This window comes from Mesocricetus auratus, unplaced genomic scaffold (genome assembly GCF_017639785.1).
Source record: "Mesocricetus auratus isolate SY011 unplaced genomic scaffold, BCM_Maur_2.0 Super-Scaffold_15014, whole genome shotgun sequence".
NCBI lineage: Eukaryota > Metazoa > Chordata > Mammalia > Rodentia > Cricetidae > Mesocricetus > Mesocricetus auratus.
This window is the reverse complement of record NW_024429186.1, coordinates 18,251,797-18,268,919: the sequence shown is the minus strand read 5'-3', so window position 1 is coordinate 18,268,919 and position 17,123 is coordinate 18,251,797. Positions and strand designations below refer to the sequence as shown.

General features: G+C 39.2%; 1 protein-coding gene across 4 annotated transcripts in view; it reads right to left on the bottom strand.

Moving 5' to 3' along the window:
• Nucleotides 1–287: 287 nt before the first annotated feature.
• Rps6ka5 (ribosomal protein S6 kinase A5) overlaps nt 288–17,123 on the bottom strand; it is a 151,935-nt gene continuing 135,099 nt past the window's right edge. For all 4 annotated transcript variants that reach the window (XM_005068407.4, XM_040742627.1, XM_040742628.1 and 1 more), the window contains 5 exons: nt 13,801–13,971; nt 8,257–8,448; nt 3,870–4,029; nt 2,463–2,626; nt 288–2,086 (listed from right to left, as the gene is read on the bottom strand). In XM_005068407.4, the coding sequence (XP_005068464.1) occupies nt 1,847–2,086; nt 2,463–2,626; nt 3,870–4,029; nt 8,257–8,448; nt 13,801–13,971 (927 nt within the window). In that variant the 3' untranslated portion in view covers nt 288–1,846. The remainder of the gene's footprint in view (nt 2,087–2,462; nt 2,627–3,869; nt 4,030–8,256; nt 8,449–13,800; nt 13,972–17,123) is intronic.

Below are 17,123 nucleotides of genomic sequence, written 5' to 3'. Positions count from 1 at the left end.
TGACTTCAAGAACTAACTTATACATTTCCAAATACAGTCCAAATATATCCAGTGTAAAAATAAGTGGGCATATTCTTATTAAAAATCAGTACCCAAGGACATCACATTTTGTGAAACAGCTATAGCTTATGAATAATTCACAGTTTCCTATCATTATTAGAAATTATTGAAAGCTAGGAGTATAAAATTTTTATTAACTCAATGAGAATTATATAGCCATTTGGCCAGTCAGAGTATCAAAAAATATCCCCAGTAACTACTGTGAACAAAAAGTGAACAGGATAATATAATGTTTTCAAAATATTTTAATATTTGCCATTTTTGTTGGCTATACTATTAATATATACATTGATTTAGTAATAAATATACTACCATTACACAGAATGCAGTATTTTTAGTACTCATCACTGGTTAGAATTAATGCTGTTATTACCTTAAGAAAGAAATAAATAGGTCCAAATTCCAAACTAATGCTGAGGAGTCATCACTAATAAAACTGTAAAATAAACATGTTGGGCAGTATCTTTTTAAACATGATTCTTGTAAACATAGCAAAGATAATTTTTCTCAGTCCTGACATTCCACGCAATGGCTTTAAAGGAAAAAAAAAACATAAAAATCCTGTAATTTCTTTTTTGCATAGGGAATTAATCAGTTTGTATTAATTGTAAAATGCATCAGCCTTTCAATGAAATGTCTTCATGGCATAGCACTTGTTGTCTGTATCAATTCATAACTTTGGAGCAATAAAAGTGCTCTGCATAAGTTTATAAAATGCCTTATGGATTTAAAATTTAACAGAAACATTTCAAAACAAGTATAGGTATGGTTCTAAAATATTATGTACATAATATATGACTACAGGAGAAAATGCCTCACTGTAGCACAACACAGTGTACAGATATGAAGCACAGTGTTGAGTATAATTTCCCTTTTCTTTTCCTCAGATTGATGCATAAGTGGCTAATGAGTCATTATACAACATGTCCCCTTCTACTTGCTGCATAGAAAGCAGAAGAGCGATGTGAGGACAAATTAAAGTAGATCATGAAAAGAATGGCAAAAATACAGTACATATGCTTTAAACAGTGCACCTTATAAGACAGACTGCAATACTCATACTATTTTATAAAGTGCTGTATTACATAAACCAAGAGACATGTACCTTAATTCCTGCAATAGCCATTAAAACAAACTGCCAGGAAAGAGCAGTGCAAAATTAAAAACAAACATAGCTTAGCATGCAGCTCAGATGGCCCCAAGTGCAGAACATAGGACCTTAAGTTCTTAAATATTTTTTAACCTTTTAGAAAAAGGTTAATAATAGTAGGTTATCAGCATATATGACCATAAAATAAAAACAATAAGTTAAAATTCTCTTTTAAGAAACAAGCCACACATAAAGTACATTATAGCATCTTTTTTTAAAAATCAGACCTTTTTCTCTGGTAAATCACTCTCAAAGGGAGCAAGTCTCTTAAAAACCTTGTCCACCAGGCATAGCAGAAGTTGTCAAGTCTTCTTGGCAGATATGTGAAAATCTGTGACTTATCTATCCAGTCACTAAAATGACAGAAACCTTTGCTGTTTCAAGAAGAAACTTGAGCTGGCATGCTAGTCCACTAAAAAGTATCACATATCCTCTATTCACAGTAATGCTGTCTGTCCAGTGCTTTTGGACAAGGATAACCAAACAGGTTTCCCCGGAAAAAGAAATTCATTAAGAAGCGGATTCCAATGAGAACAATGGGAGACATCTTTTTAAAGCACAGAACATACCTCAGGCACATGCTGAGGGAACTAAGGAGCAAGGGTCAGCCAAGACACCCCACTATTCCCACGGCACTCAGTCCGAGAACTGGAAGAGAGTGTCTGGGTTACTGCTGTCTGTGGGGTTGCCGGGCTGCAGCGTCTTGGTGGGTGTCGTTTTGCCGTGGGAATGGGAAGAGGAAGAGCGGGAGCTCTCGCTGGAGCTGCTACGCGTCTCTGTGCTCGTGCTTGTCCTCTTCATCTTCCTTCTCTTGGCCAAAGGGGCCTTGTCCACATTCTGAAGGCAAAACCCTTCTCTCTTGTATTTGTTAAAGGCCTGGGGAGAAAGGGGTCATGAGGATAATAGCACAGAAGACTGCCTAACAGTTCTGACTAAGCAGAACACAGCTTTTCTGGCAACCACAGTTCCAATAGCTCTTAGAACAAAGCTGGGAAAACTTTCTGTCCAGTCCTCAAGACCAGGACAGAGTCCTCTGGTGTTGGTGTGGAGCAGGGCCTGCATGCACACGGCAGGCAAGTGCTCTGAAACCATGCAGCTGTGAGGACTGCACCAGCTGAGCGGTCTCAGCGCCATGGTTAGTACACACTTATTTTAAATGTACTAATGGGCATTATGTCTCCAAAGGTACCCAGTAAGAACACACGGCTAGGAGCCCTTTCTAAACATCCACGTGCACAGAACAGGGCCTTACATGAAAGGTTGCCTTCACACAGGTGTGCACAGCGGCTCCTGAAGATCCCAGAATGTCTGGAGTCATCAAAGGATTGGAGGACAGCTGACTGCCATCCTGAAGCCATTCATTGTATCTCAAGCCAGACATTTTCAGCCTTTTATTGGGATCAACTGTAAGAAGTCCTGTGGGAATAAGGCATTTTAATTTTAGAATTTTCTACTTGAAACACAGTTTAACAACCAGTCTCGTATATAAAGGTCAATTATGTTCTTGTGCCATGATGGTTTTAACAGGCCTTTACCTCCTACAAATGCTGCTGAAGGACACTGTAATTTAAGAAAAGGCCACAAGAGCCTATGTCTATGAGGCTGTACATATGCTACCTGGCTTTTCAAGCAGGAGACAAGCACCCTCAAAAGACTCCACTGTGACTTAGCAAGTTCCAGATAACTCAAACACTCACTCCCCAGCCATCTTCTAGGATAAGGGATGTGGTAAGGCACTGGAGACTCAGGGACAGACACTCAAAAAGGAGAGAGCAGGAGACACAGAGACCAAGACAGCTATTCTAACCTGAGGGGACCAGTGCAGTAGCAATGCGTAAGGCACAGCTAAATGCAGGAAATGTGCTTAGCCTACAGGGCTCCTAGGACATGAGCCCCACGTGATGAGAGGAGGCGCTAGACTGGGAGGTGCTGCAAGGATTAAGAGGGCATGTGTTACGCTTGGCCCATTGGAGGAATTCCAGAAGGAACTCAACAACAGCAGAGACAGGGTGATGAGGAAGGAGAGGCAGGCCAGCCAGGACCTGAAAGCTGGTTTTGAAGGCCAGCCTGAGGAGTTAGATGCAAAGCTGACAGTCTTCACAGGATCCCCCACCCACCCAGCACCAAGAAAAAGTATAATGATCTTTGTCCTTCTGTTGGTACAGGATTGGCAGGAAAGTTATGTGGGGTGGGTTTAAAGGGTGTTGTAGGCCACTGGCAGAGAAATGATGGCAGCAACCTATGGATAGAAAGGAGGGAACCAGGCAACTCATGGAGTTGCAGAACTACGTGCCTGGAAAGCAGGCAGTCAAGGTGACGCCAAGGCTTCTGTCTCTGTGGTCTGGCTTCAGGGTGGCGCCATCATTCAAAAGACAAGAGATGAAAGTAGAATGTGTTTGTGGGGGAGCATGGGAAAAGATGAGGTTTGTTTTGGATCTGTTAGGCTGACAATCCAGCGGGAGCCATGAGGTTATCATGCTGGGAATGGGGATGAGCTTACAAAGGGAAAGTTCCAGAAAAGAGAAAACAAGCCACTTAGCAAGACTTTGAGAACACTCGTGTGTTTCTGGAATAATTAGCAGACGTAGACTTGCGTACTGGGCATGATTCTACTTAGTCACTACATGTGATACAGAGTACCAGATCTCTTGAGTCTCACCTTGAATCAGATCTTTAGCCTCTTGGGATACATTCTTCCATGCTTCCCCTTCGAAGGAGAAATCTCCCTTTTTAATTTTCTTCATGATTTCTACTGCACTGGTGCACGTTAAGCTTCTGTCATGAGACTGGAATGGTACCTGCCCTGACAGCATTGTATACTGCCATGGAAAAAGAAAGCAGAAAATCAGAATGGCTGCAAAAAGCGCTATCAAGCCATGCCAATAAGCTAGTATTCTGAGTTAACTCCAAGAGCATGATTTATCTGATACCTCAGTAAGCATTACTGGCTCAAAAAGACTGACTGTATCACCAGAATAACCCACACATTTCAAAGACTTGTAAAGTGAAGTAACCTGGCTTTTATGACATCAAAATTGAAAATTATGTTTATAACTTTATGGGAGCCCAACATCAACGGGGGATGAGATCTTATGATTTCTGTTTAATATCTAGCCATCAAATTCTATCAAGAATGATAAATTGAAAATAATGTTTATAACTTTATAGGAGCCCAACATCAACGGGGGATGAGATCTTATGATTTCTGTTTAATATCTAGCCATCAAATCCTATCAAGAATGATAAATTGAAAATTATGTTTATAACTTTATAGGAGCCCAACATCAACGGGGGATGAGATCTTATGATTTCTGTTTAATATCTAGCCATCAAATTCTATCAAGAATGATTTTCTGTCTTTGGTTGAAAGCACTATAGCAGCCAGGTGTTGGTGACACACGCCTTTAATCCCAGCACTCGGGAAGCAGAGGCAGAAGGATCTCTGTGAGTTCAAGGCCAGCCTGGTCTACAGAGCGAGTTCTAGGACAGCCTCCAAAACAATACAGAGACACCCTGTCTTGAAAAACCAAAAAAGAAAGAAAGGAAAGAAAAAAAAAAAAAGAAAAGAAAAAAGAAAGCACTATAGCAAAAAAAAAAAATCAGATGATATAGATGATGGGGGTGTCCTGTATATACGTTTCTCTTATTGGTTGATGAATAAAACACTGATTGGCCAATAGCCAGACAGGAAGTATAGGCGAGGCTGTGAGACGAGGAGAATTCTGGGGAGAAGGGGCAGGGAGAGGCCACAAGGAGACACCATGCTGCAAAAGGAGTAATATGCCAGATTACAAGCAAGTCACAGCATCATTTAAAGCCCACCTTCATATAACTATGATTGTATGATTGTACACACACACACACACACACACACACACACACACGAGTTTGTGTCAACATGTTTTACATTTGTATACACGCATGGACAGGGATCATACACGCGGGGATCATAAAAGGCAAATGCAGCAAAATCTTAGACATTCACAGTATTCTCTTATATTCTCTAGTTAAAAAAATAGGAGTAAAGATCTGGGAATAAAGAAAGACAGAAGGCAAGAATAAAATGTTTTAGATGGAATCATGTGCTACTTCATAGGCATGCTATAGGTCCTGTCCATTGTTTTTATATATACTGTGCTATGTAAGCCTGTGCCATGCAAAGGCTAAGTGAGGAGAGACCAAGCAGGGAGCCAGCTGTAGCCCAGCAGGAGGGTCTACACCAGACACTAATCCTAACACCGTGGTCTTGGACTCTCTGGCCCCCAAACGATGAGGAAGTAAGTTTCTGTTGTTTCACTCAGTTTGCAGCATTATGACATAGCACACAAGCAGACTGACATGCTGTGCAAGTTCTACTTTAATTAAGGTCCGTGCATTTCAAACAATGACTGCACAGTGTATACTAGATTACAATCAAACCACAAAGGATGCTTTCCTTGGAGTCATTTATTTGATTCAATAAAGGTAATACAATTTATTTTTATTTTACATTCCTATTTATTAAATGAGAGATGAAGGAGGAGTATCTAATTCCAAGGTAAAACAGAACTCCCAATAAACTTGGTGTTTGTAATGCTTGCTGCAGGATAAATTAGGAGCTAGACGTCTGAGACACATTCATTTATTTGAGAAAATGAAAAAAACTTTTTGAATCTTTTAATGCAGGTACTGATTTTGTTCATTTTCTTTTGTAACTGTTGTCTCTTGTTTCTGCAAAAGGCAAGACTTTAACAAACCACAATCTGACACAGTTTCCACTCCTAAAAACTTAGCAGTCATTCTTCGTAGTATTCAGTATCTAATCAATGTCCACATTTTCCACACTGTATTATATACATGAGGATATACTATAATTATATCTATACAATTGTATTTAGAATTAGATTTTTCTGGAATCAGGATTCGAGTAATACACAAATACTGTTCCTGAAGGGTCTCTAATGGGTGGGTTTGCACTTCACCTTGCATTGTTTGCTGAGATAGCATTTCAACTGCAGCTCAGGCTGACCTAGAACTTGAAAGCCCTGCTACCTCAGCCTTCTGAGTGCTGGGATTATGGGCATAAGCCACCAAGTCATGACATTTTTTTCTTATAAATTCTTTACTGAAAAAAAATTGTTACTCGGTACAACAGCAGTGCCCACAGTCTGGACACTGTGACTATGCTCTATGCCACCATTAACCTGATTTTTATTCTGTTTTCTTAAACATTTGACCATTAGATCTAACAGGCAGAGGGCTTCCATCCTTGTCTTTCCAGAAAGGCAATAGTTATGAAATAATTAGGAGCTTGACTACATTTCTTTGCATGGCTGAGACTCTGAAACCTTAAAAGAGCTTGATGGTCACACTGGGCCTAAATTTAAAGCACAATAATGAAAAAGGAAGTATGAAAAGTGAAAGCCTTTTTATTTACATATTTTTTATTTTTATTTACATTTTAAGGACATCGCTACTAATGAAAATGCCATCAATTTAAGTCCTTAAAACTCTGTGACCTACAAAAGTTGCTCGTTTACTTTTATTAAACATTCTTATCCCTAAATATGTAAGTTTAGTTTGAAGTGATAAATTGCTCAGATGAAAGCCATACAAGGCTTAAAAACAAAGAGCCATCATTCAGGGACAAGTGGTTAGCCCCTGGGAGAAAACAAACTGACACCAAAATAAACCCCAGATGGAGCACAGATTGACATACAAAAATAAGACAGAGTGATTCTAGAGGAAGTTTAGAGATTATTTTTGTAATCCTGAGTGAGGGCAAGGGTAGTGACAATGTGACACCAAATGCACACACCATGAAGAAAAGACTGATATCTTACCACATAGAAATTAAAAAAGAGAATACTTCTCTACTCAAACTTCTCTAAAAATAAAATCAAAATCCTATTTACTATAAACAAAAGATAAGACAGAGAAACATTTCTAATTATTGATGGCAGACAAGGGTTAAGAATCTTTATTAGAGCTTTAATTAAAAAAAACTGCCTAGCAGAAAACATGCAAACTCATACATGGCAATTCATGACACAAAAACATGAATGTTCACTTGTATGAAAAGATGTTCAGACTGGATACTCATCAAAGAAATGCCTGCAAATCTTATGGACAGTGAGGTACACCTGAAGGTTAAAATCGATGACATTCAGTGTGCTCATGAGCAGTTCAGTACTGAGCCTGGTAAGCCTGACAGAAGAAAATCTAGTCATCTATGTTAAAATAAAATATGTGTACCCTCCTGGGAATTCTACGGAAACTGTGAGACAAGTGCAATTGTATATATGAAGATTCATTCTTACTGCTTATAATTAGTGAAAAAGGAGGAAATACTAATTGCTCAGTATCAAAGAAATGGTTCAATAAATTTTGGAGACTAAAACTACAGATATAACACATTGATTTAAAAAAATTAAATAGCCACCCTACACATGTATGCATGTGCAATCAAAGGCAGACTTAGAAATCCACATCCATGCAGCGAGGGAACACGGGAGAGCATCACAGCATCATCTTTGACTGGCAAGATGTGGTTTTCAGTTGTATCTTTCTGCAGTGTCTGTATGTTCCTCCCTAACATGCTCATATGGAGGCTTCTCATCATGCATGCTTTGTGAAGAGCATGCTCCCAATATCACTGTAAGGTACTATAAATATTTCTGTTGTATCTGTTAAACTTGTCAATTTATCCTAAACGATTTTATTTATTTACATCTTTAGTGTGGAATTTCGGAGAATATGCTTTTAGTAAGGAGTCACTATTTTCACATTATATATAACATAGTATATGCACAACACTTGCTTCTTTCAGAACAACAATGTATACTTTATATGAACCACAGCAACTTAAATTTTCCAATAACTAAATTGTACATTTGTTTCTATTGCTGGCTTTAAGAAGTAGAAATATGTATTGGGCCCTCCACTGGTTATACAGAAAAGAAGCCAGTGCATTCAGCTTTCTCATGGATTTAAGAAAAATAGCAGTGAGAGAGAGTTAAAGCCACCAAAGAGCTGACCAAGTTTAGAGACTGTCAGGACAAACTCACCAAGATGACACCCAAACTCCACAGGTCGCAGGACTCGTCATAGCCATTGTGTGTCAAGAGCTCTGGTGCGGCATAGTGAAGGGTAAAGCATGGGGTCTTGAGGGGCTGGTTGTCAGGTGGCTTGAGGCGTGCAAACCCAAAGTCAATTACTTTAATTTCCAAATTGTCGTTTTCATCAGTGAACAATAGGTTCTGTAAGGCGCCAACACTCAGGGTTAGATTCTCATTGAAATGGCAGGAGATCAGCTAATCTACCCATGGAACATTGACCGTGTATTCTGGTATTTGACTCAAGCATACAGTCTCATGGGACACTCTGGTGCTTATCACTGACCTCTTTTTTATACTGTTTTGTATCACTTCAGTTTTTACAGTGTTGTGTCAAATACTTCCCAATGACATCACTGTTGTGGGATATTTGATTGTACTGTGAACTCCAAGACCGACCGTGTTAATAAAACTAATCTTGGATCAGGGGGCGGAGTCAACAACTAGTTTACAAAAATTATCCAAGGAGAGTATGGAGAAGTAAGGAAGACAGAGAGATGCAGAGGAAGAAGTAGAAGTAGGGAGGGACTTAGGAGCTTTGCGGTCTTTTTTTTTTTTTTTTTTAGGATGGCTGGAGAGAATCTGTCTTGCTGGGTCTCCAGCCAAAAAGGAAGGTTAACTGTTTGCTTCTCGGGCCTCTCTGAGCTAGCAGATTTTTCCCCCAACATCCGACTCTGAAGTCTTTACTGGTAAATAGAATGATAGACTTGATTTGGAACTACATTAGGCAGGAGCAGTGCAGCAGGACCAGAAGACCTGTTAGGCCACAGGCGGCGGGGCTGCAGGAGGTAGTTAAAATATCAATAGATTTAGGTACAACCTCTGTCTGGGTTTGTCTCCCACCCTCTAGCATCCTACATTCCTGACTCCTGTACACTTACTCTTCATTTACAGAGGCTGCCCTAACCATCGCACCAAACTCAAGTTCCAGTTGCCCCCGTTTTCTCCTATCATGATTTACTTTTCCTTTAGGGCACTTATCGTCTCTATGTTTTAGCTGAATGTTCTGGTCCCTTTCAGATCAAAAATGTGTAAGGGAGAGGGCTCTCTCCACTTCATTAATGATGCTGTTCCTAGGGCGTGGCATAGGTAAACACAAGTGTAACTCATTTTACTAGGCTGTCTTTTTAAAAACAGTCTATGGGTCTGTGCTAAGGATATCTTTCAACGCCGTTCCCAACAGGCCATGCTTATTCTATATCTGTCAGATCTGGTTACTTTTCACAATATGCTTTTCATGACTATCACACTTATGTGAAGATCTGTGACCAGTAATCTTCAATAATTAAAGATTAGATTTATTTAGATTATTTTTGTTTTATGTTTATATATATGAATTTTTTGCTTGCACGAGTATCTGTGCCTGGTGCCTTCAGAAGCTAGAAGGAGGGGTTGGTTCCTCTGAAGCTGTAGTTACTAAAGGCTGTGAGCCACCATGCGGATGCTGGGAATTGAATCTGGGTCCTCTGGAAGAGCAGCAAATGCTCTTAATTATTGTGCCATTTCTCCAGCTACAGTAACCAGTAATCTTTGCTATTACTACTACTGTTGTCATTGCTTTAGGGACCATGAATTGCATGCATGATGGTGAATTTAATCAATTAGCATATGTGCTGACACTACCATGGGACAGATGCCTCCCATCTCTCTCCTTTCCTCAGGCCAATCTATTCTCTGAGACACATTGATGCAATTAGGCCAAGTACTATCCCTATAAACTGGCAGATATCAAGGGCCAAAGGCAAGACATCTTGTGCCTCTGCTTTCTGTCTTTTCTATCTGCCTTCCCCAATGAACTTTATCATTTCTTTTAAAGTGAGGGACATATGACTCTTCCTTTCATTTGGGCATTTTGCTCAGATCCATCAGAAGATTTATGATCTATAGTAGTATAACTTTAAGTGTATGTCTTAAATAGTAAGACTTGAGTGCTAAATAACTATTTGATATAGGGGCTGCCAAATGGGTATTGTGTTGGCACGCATTCGTTTCATGCACCTTTTCAGCAGAGCTCCTGGGTGACCCAGTACATTGCTCATTAGCAATGTACTGGGTTTTGAAATGGGTCCTTCTCTGAGCAGTTGGTCTTAATGGTGAACCTACAAATGCTCAGTAAACCCTGATGTAAGCACAAAGGCTGTCATTCAGGCTCTGTTGGTCCACTTAAGCACCCAGGCAGAGTATATTTACTTCTATAAACTTTAGGAGCCAACTCTACTAGCTAACTTTAAACTTCTCTTCTACAGTTTTCTCACGTCTTGCAGCCTTTACAGAATTTATGAGTTAAGGCCTTGCTTCTGGGCTAGCTAAGGGAATGCCGTGGTGGGTTTGATCTATCCAGATTTTCTCCATGTGAACAAGAAGACTTTTCGTTTTTTTATCATTTATGTATTCACTGGAGTTATACTCATTTCCTTCAATAATTTTGACTTTGCATTCTGATTATTTTGTTTTTAAGACATGTTGTTTATGCTCTTATAGTGATTAAAGGATTCCAGTTCTGGAAAAATCATATCTTGCTCACCTAGCTGAAATAAAGAACATTTCATAATGTTTTACTGATAAAAAGAGGATGGTTAGGCAGGTTGGAAACCACTGCCTAAACAAGACCTGCAGTGATGCCACCAGTGGATATTTCAGGGTAGATGAGGGAAATCTCACAAAGCCCCAGTCCCAGACGAAGAGCTACAGTCAATTGATGGCCCCTGCCAGATTATTCAATCTCAAAGAGGGAGTGAAGGGGACATGGTAGCTGGAGTGGGGAGAAGGTGAGTGTAAATGATGTAAATAGTACTTATGAAATTATAAACAGTAAAAACCCTTAAAGTTAACGTAAAAAAACAAAGAGACAATGAAAATGGAGGAAGTAAAAAAATTTGAACAGTTTTCTTAAATTTTCTGTCATACAATGAATGCCCAGACCTCTATTTTGGACAGCAGAAGTCAAAGCTCACCGGTGTTTGCTTGAGAGATGTCTGTCCTTCGGCAGTATTAGCTAAGGGTCTCTGCAGAGATGTCTGTCCTTCAGCAGTAATACCTAAGGGTCTCTTCAGAGCCAGGGCGTGTGCTATACATCTTGGAGAAGCACATCTAGCTCCATCTCCACAGGGCCTGCCTGCCAAGACTCTGGACATGGTAAGTTTACCCCACCAAGGCTAGTGAAGGACTTCCGTGGTCTCACTTCTTGGATGAAATGAGGGGATGGGGCATTCACTTTCATCTGATGACTGCAGGCCATTCATCATATTACAGAACATGTAAACTGAGAGCGCATTGCTTATGTCCTACCTCTCGCCCCCATGTGTCAGGACAGCTCTACACGGGGTGCAAACATGGTCAGGAACGGTAGGGAATAACCATCGATCTACTTCGATCCTCATTTCAATTTCTGCCTAGAAATACTATCATTTAGAGAACTTTTCATAAGCTTTTCAGAGGATCAATATGAAGACTACAAAGCAGCCTAAGAATGTCAGCCAGCTTCTAAATTTGTCTGATTCTCACCTAGAACTTAAGAGATATGTCTATGCAAGGAAGGAATGTCATTTAACCATCTACCAAAAATAGTCAGATCTAAATGCTGCATGGGAAAGAGATTAAACTTTTAGTTTGGAAATAATATACTCTGCCATTTAAAAGTCAAAGTGAGAGCTATGGTTAGGAAAATGTTAGTTCAAAGGTACATTTTTACTTTCCTAAAATCTAGTTTAAGAATAAAATGGTGGTGGAACATTCTGTATAATCCAACAATTTTGCTTCATTTCAAGCTACAGAAGTATCTTTTTTATCAGGAAAGTAGAAGACAAATTTAAATTCTGCTGCAGAGGACATGTGCCTCATTTGAGACTCATGAGATGACAGATGGCCAGTTATCAAAGAATAAAACATGTGAAAATGAGTTCTATACAGTCATGGAACAGATCTTTTCCATTAAAAAGCTACATGCTTGTTCCTTGTCTATCAAGCAAACATTTAAGTGGTGTGCTTTCGCATTTAAAAATAGACAGCTAATCTCCGAGGCACAGAGCACCATGTTTTCAGTGGGTGTTACGTAGGAGAGTGAGAACTATGATGAAGGAAGCAGAGGGGGAGCTATCATAGTTGCAAGTTCATAAGAAACAAGTCACTTTTGATTAATTACTAGCAATGTGAATAACAGTAATGGAAAGTACAGAAATTTAACTCCATTAAAGGAATAAGACAATTGGAACCAGCCTTCTGTATTCCTGAGGACCATAGTTATGGGTTTAATCAACTATGAATTTAAACCTTATAAAACAACAAACAAACAAAACGCCCCAAACTCACAAAACAATTGTCTAGAAAATATAAAGATTTTTTTGTTTTTGTCATTATTCCCTAAAATATGCAGTATAATAACCATTTACATAGTATTTATATCAAATTAGATAGTGTAAGCAATCTAAAGAGAGGATTTAAAGTATAGAAAAGGATACTTGTAGGTTGTATGAAAATATCATACAATGTTATGTAAGACACTGAGCATTCCTGGATTTTTATGTCTGAAGGAAGTGCAGGGACCAATCCTCCACAGATACAGAGAGATAACTATGTATCTGCATGCATATATTTCCACTTTAAAAACATCTTTTAATAATTTAAGTACAAGACAAAATTGCTTTTACAGAATTATTCTTTCTGGTTTAATACAAAAGGAATATCAAACTCTTTAATATTTTAAATAGACTTGAAAATATATTACAATCACAAGGGTACTAAAATAATGTTCTATTTTAGATCAGAAATATGTATAATTTCTCGTACAGTAAAGAATGATTAAATGCTTTTTTTTAAAAGTTATTGGTTTTTGTTTTTAAAGTTTTATTATTACTTGTTTCTAAAAAGGGGGCGATTTTCCTATTTTTGATACCAAAAAGGGATCATTCTGAGTTAAAACCTTCTTCATTAACCTTCTGAAAGAAATGCAAACAGCTGATGCTCTGCACTGTTCTTCAGGTCTATAAATACCATACTGTACGAGCAGACAGACACACATACAGTGGACAGTTTTACTAATTCTTCACATGTAACAATGCAAAATAGAATTACCTACATTACTATTTAGGAGATGTCAATTTGATTTAAAAATGTGAAAAATAGGTTTCAAAATACATCATCAAACGAACAAACTCCCCAAGATAGAATACATACAGAAGGGCTATTATTTTTTGCTGCAAAATTTTCCATTGCTATTTTTAGTATACAACTGTTGCATGAAGTATTTTTCCCATAAAAGGCTCTCACACTTACAAATATAACCCCAAGATGATCAGCTGGCAAGAGGGAAAAAAAAGAGGACAGACTTATTTTAGACTGACACAGAAAAGAGAAAGAAAAAAAAAAACCCAACCTGAGAAACATCTTCCAGTGTTTACTTACTGGCACTAGAGAAAAGGGCCCTCCTGCTGCCTGACAACTACAGGAGGGCAGCTGATAATGGCAGCGGGTCCAACTGCGGGGCCCCCACTGTCATACCTCAGGTTTCAGATCTCTGTGCACTACTCCAACATCATGCATGTGGCTCACAGCTGAGACAAGCTTCCGCATGATGTAGCTGGCTTCAGTCTCACTGAAGTGCTTCTTCTTCTTGATGCGCTCCAACAGCTCTCCCCCATTCAGAAGTTCCATCACGAGAAATGTATGAAGCTAGAAAAGAAGAGCATGGGGCCTTTCTGAAAGGTATTTCTGTACAGAGTATTTACTGATCAGTACATTTAAATAATCCTTGCTTAAACAACCAACAACAGTCACTGTACTTAGAACAAAGAGCTAGAGGATGATGTAGCTTTTTTTGTTTTGTTTTGTTTTTTGTTTTTACGAGACAGGGTTTCTCTGTATTGTTTTGGAGGCTGTCGATCCAGCCTGGCCTCAAACTCACAGAGATCCACCTGCCTCTGCCTCCCGAGTGCTGTGATTAAAGGCGTGCACCACCACCGCCCGGCTGATGATGTAGCTTTTTAGAACTCCATTTTAGTAATAAAAAAGCTACAAGTATTTCAGCAAAATCTTCAATCTTTTAATTAATTTCCTTTTATTTAGACTCTATTCTAATCTTCTCTCTTGAGTTTTTATATTTTCATTTTAAAAACATGAATTGAGCTGACAATAATCTGATAATCTATGGGAAATGATCCAGAGAATCACTAACTAGTGTTACATGCAACTGCTGACACTCATCTAACTGAAAATTTGCTTTGTTTGATAATTTCAGGGCTCAATGATTAATTATAGGATTCCTGCAGATACTCATTGCAATTATTTGTAACTTACTGTGTATGTTTCATTTAAAACAACTCTACTGGCATTATCTTGATTCAGTAGTTTGTTATATATTTACTATGCTTTGCATTATCTCTATGAAGAAAACAGCACAGTAGCTATCAAAAGTGATCTTCAGAATTAGTTTTACCTTTATAAATTCTAGGACCTTTCCTTATCAATAAAATGTAGGTAATAAGAAAAGCTACATCTTGAATAATGGTCCTCTAGATAGCAATATCTCAATTTTTAAACCTGCGTTTTTTATCTTAGAATGCAAAAGGAACTTTGTAGATGTAATTACTGTTGTTTTATGTTTTTGAGACAGGGCCTCACTATGTAGACAGGACAGGACTTGAACTGTCTTTGCTTCCTGAGTCCTGGGATTGTATGCCACCAAATCCAGAAGATTAAGATTCTTTTATTATTATTATTATTATTATTATTATTATTATTTATTTTTAAGTTTAAATTTAGATTACTAACAAGGTTGCTTCACAAGTCAGTTCCAGGTCCCTCTCCGTTTCCCTCCCCTCCTCCCGTGCCCTCCCCCCAACCACCCCAATATTCCCTCATTTCCCCAGGGAGGGTGAGGCCCTCCATGGGGGTGTCCACAGTCTGTCATTTCATTCAGGGCAAGGCCCAGACCCTCCCCCAAGAGTTCAGGGTGAGAGTGCATCTCACATTGTTGGATGGAAGTCCAAAGTCCATGTGTATACTTGGGATGAATACTGATCTACTGCCCAAGGCTCAATAGATTACCTAGGCCTCCTCAATGACACCCCCAGTCAGGGGGTCTTGATCAGTCCCATGCTGGATTCCCAGGCATCAGCCTGGGATTCAAGAGTTAACCCTTGTCAGGTCAGCTGTTTCTGGGGGTTAAACCAGCCCAGTCTTAATCCCTTTGGTCATCAGTCTTCCCTCTCTGTTACTGGCTTTCTTGAGTTCAGCTCAGTGCTTAGCCGTGGGAGTCTGCCTCTTCTTCCATCAGCCACTGAATGAAGGTTCTGTTTCCCAGACTCTCTGGCCATGGGATTGTAGGCTGGCATTCCCCAGATCTATGTCTAAAATCCATATATGAGAGAGTACATGCCATGTTTCTCTTTTTGTGACTGTGTTACCTCACTCAGGATAGTTTCTTAGCCATCTGGGAAATGAAAATCAAAGCAACTCTGAGATACCACCTCACTCCTGTCAGAATGGCTAAAATCAAAAACACCAACGACAATTTATGCTGGAGAGGATGTGGTGAAAGGGGAACACTCCTCCATTGATGGTGGGAATGCCAACTTGTTCAGCCACTTTGGAAATCAGTATGGAGATTCCTCAGAAAAATTGGAATAAACCTACCACAAGACCCAGCAACTCCACTCTTAGGCATATATCCAAAAGATGCCCATTCATACAACAAGGATGTCTGTTCCTCTATGTGCATAGCAGCATTATTTGTAATAGCCAGAACTTGGAAGCAACCTATATGCCCCTCAACCGAAGAGTGGATAGAGAAAATGTGGTACATTTACACAATGGAGTCCTACTCAGCAGAAAAAAAAAAAAACAATGGAATCCTGAGATTTTCAGGCAAATGGATGACACTAGATTAAGATTCTTTATATATAAATAAAATAAATGTTTGTCTGTATGTGTGTCTGCACACCAACAGAGGGCACTGGACCCTATAGGACTACATGGGTTCTCAGGATTCAAACCAGAGCCTCTGGAAGGGCAGCCAGTGCTCTTAGCCACTGGGTCATCTCTCCAGTCCCTATGATCAAGATTCTTGACATGGGATGATTACCCTGAATTATTCATCAGCATGTAAGGTATGAGACTAATCTATGGAAGCAAGAGACTGGAGTACTGCATCGAAGGACAACAAACCAAAGAAAACAAGTGGTCTCCAGCAGCTAGGAGTAAAGTATACAAGTTGTTCCTCAGCCTCCAGAGGCAGCCAGCCTTGTCTGCTCCTTGACTGTAAATCAGTAAGGCTAATTTGGGACTTGTTATCTCCATTCATTGTTTAAAGAGTGAGCATATTAAGTTTGTGGTTATAGCAGCAATTAGGAACACAGAGGATGTAAAACAGATCATGGCCCACAAAATGAGCTGCATTCCTGTACAGCCAAAGGCTGAAGACCCACCACTAATTGAAAATAGGACCGTACAGAAATGAGGATTAACCATATCATTATTTTGGGAAAAACTAAACACATATTTCAATAAGTGCATAGCAGAATTATTATTATATTTATACCAGTACATATAACATTGTATCTTAAAAAAACTTCTATCCTGGTGACTCTTGAATCGTTAAAAATTGCCAACAATCAACTGGTAACATAGATTAAAAAACTAGGGATGTAATTCTTGAGATAAGACATTAGTCAGAAGATTGAAGATCAAATGTTTGGACTGAGACAGTGAGGGTCATAGACGCCAAACTACAGGTGGGGATGTCTGGGGTCATCCATCAGTTTCTCTGTATTTGCATCAACAGAACACTGTCTTTTACTGTGCACTGCAATGGACAGGGGACTCAC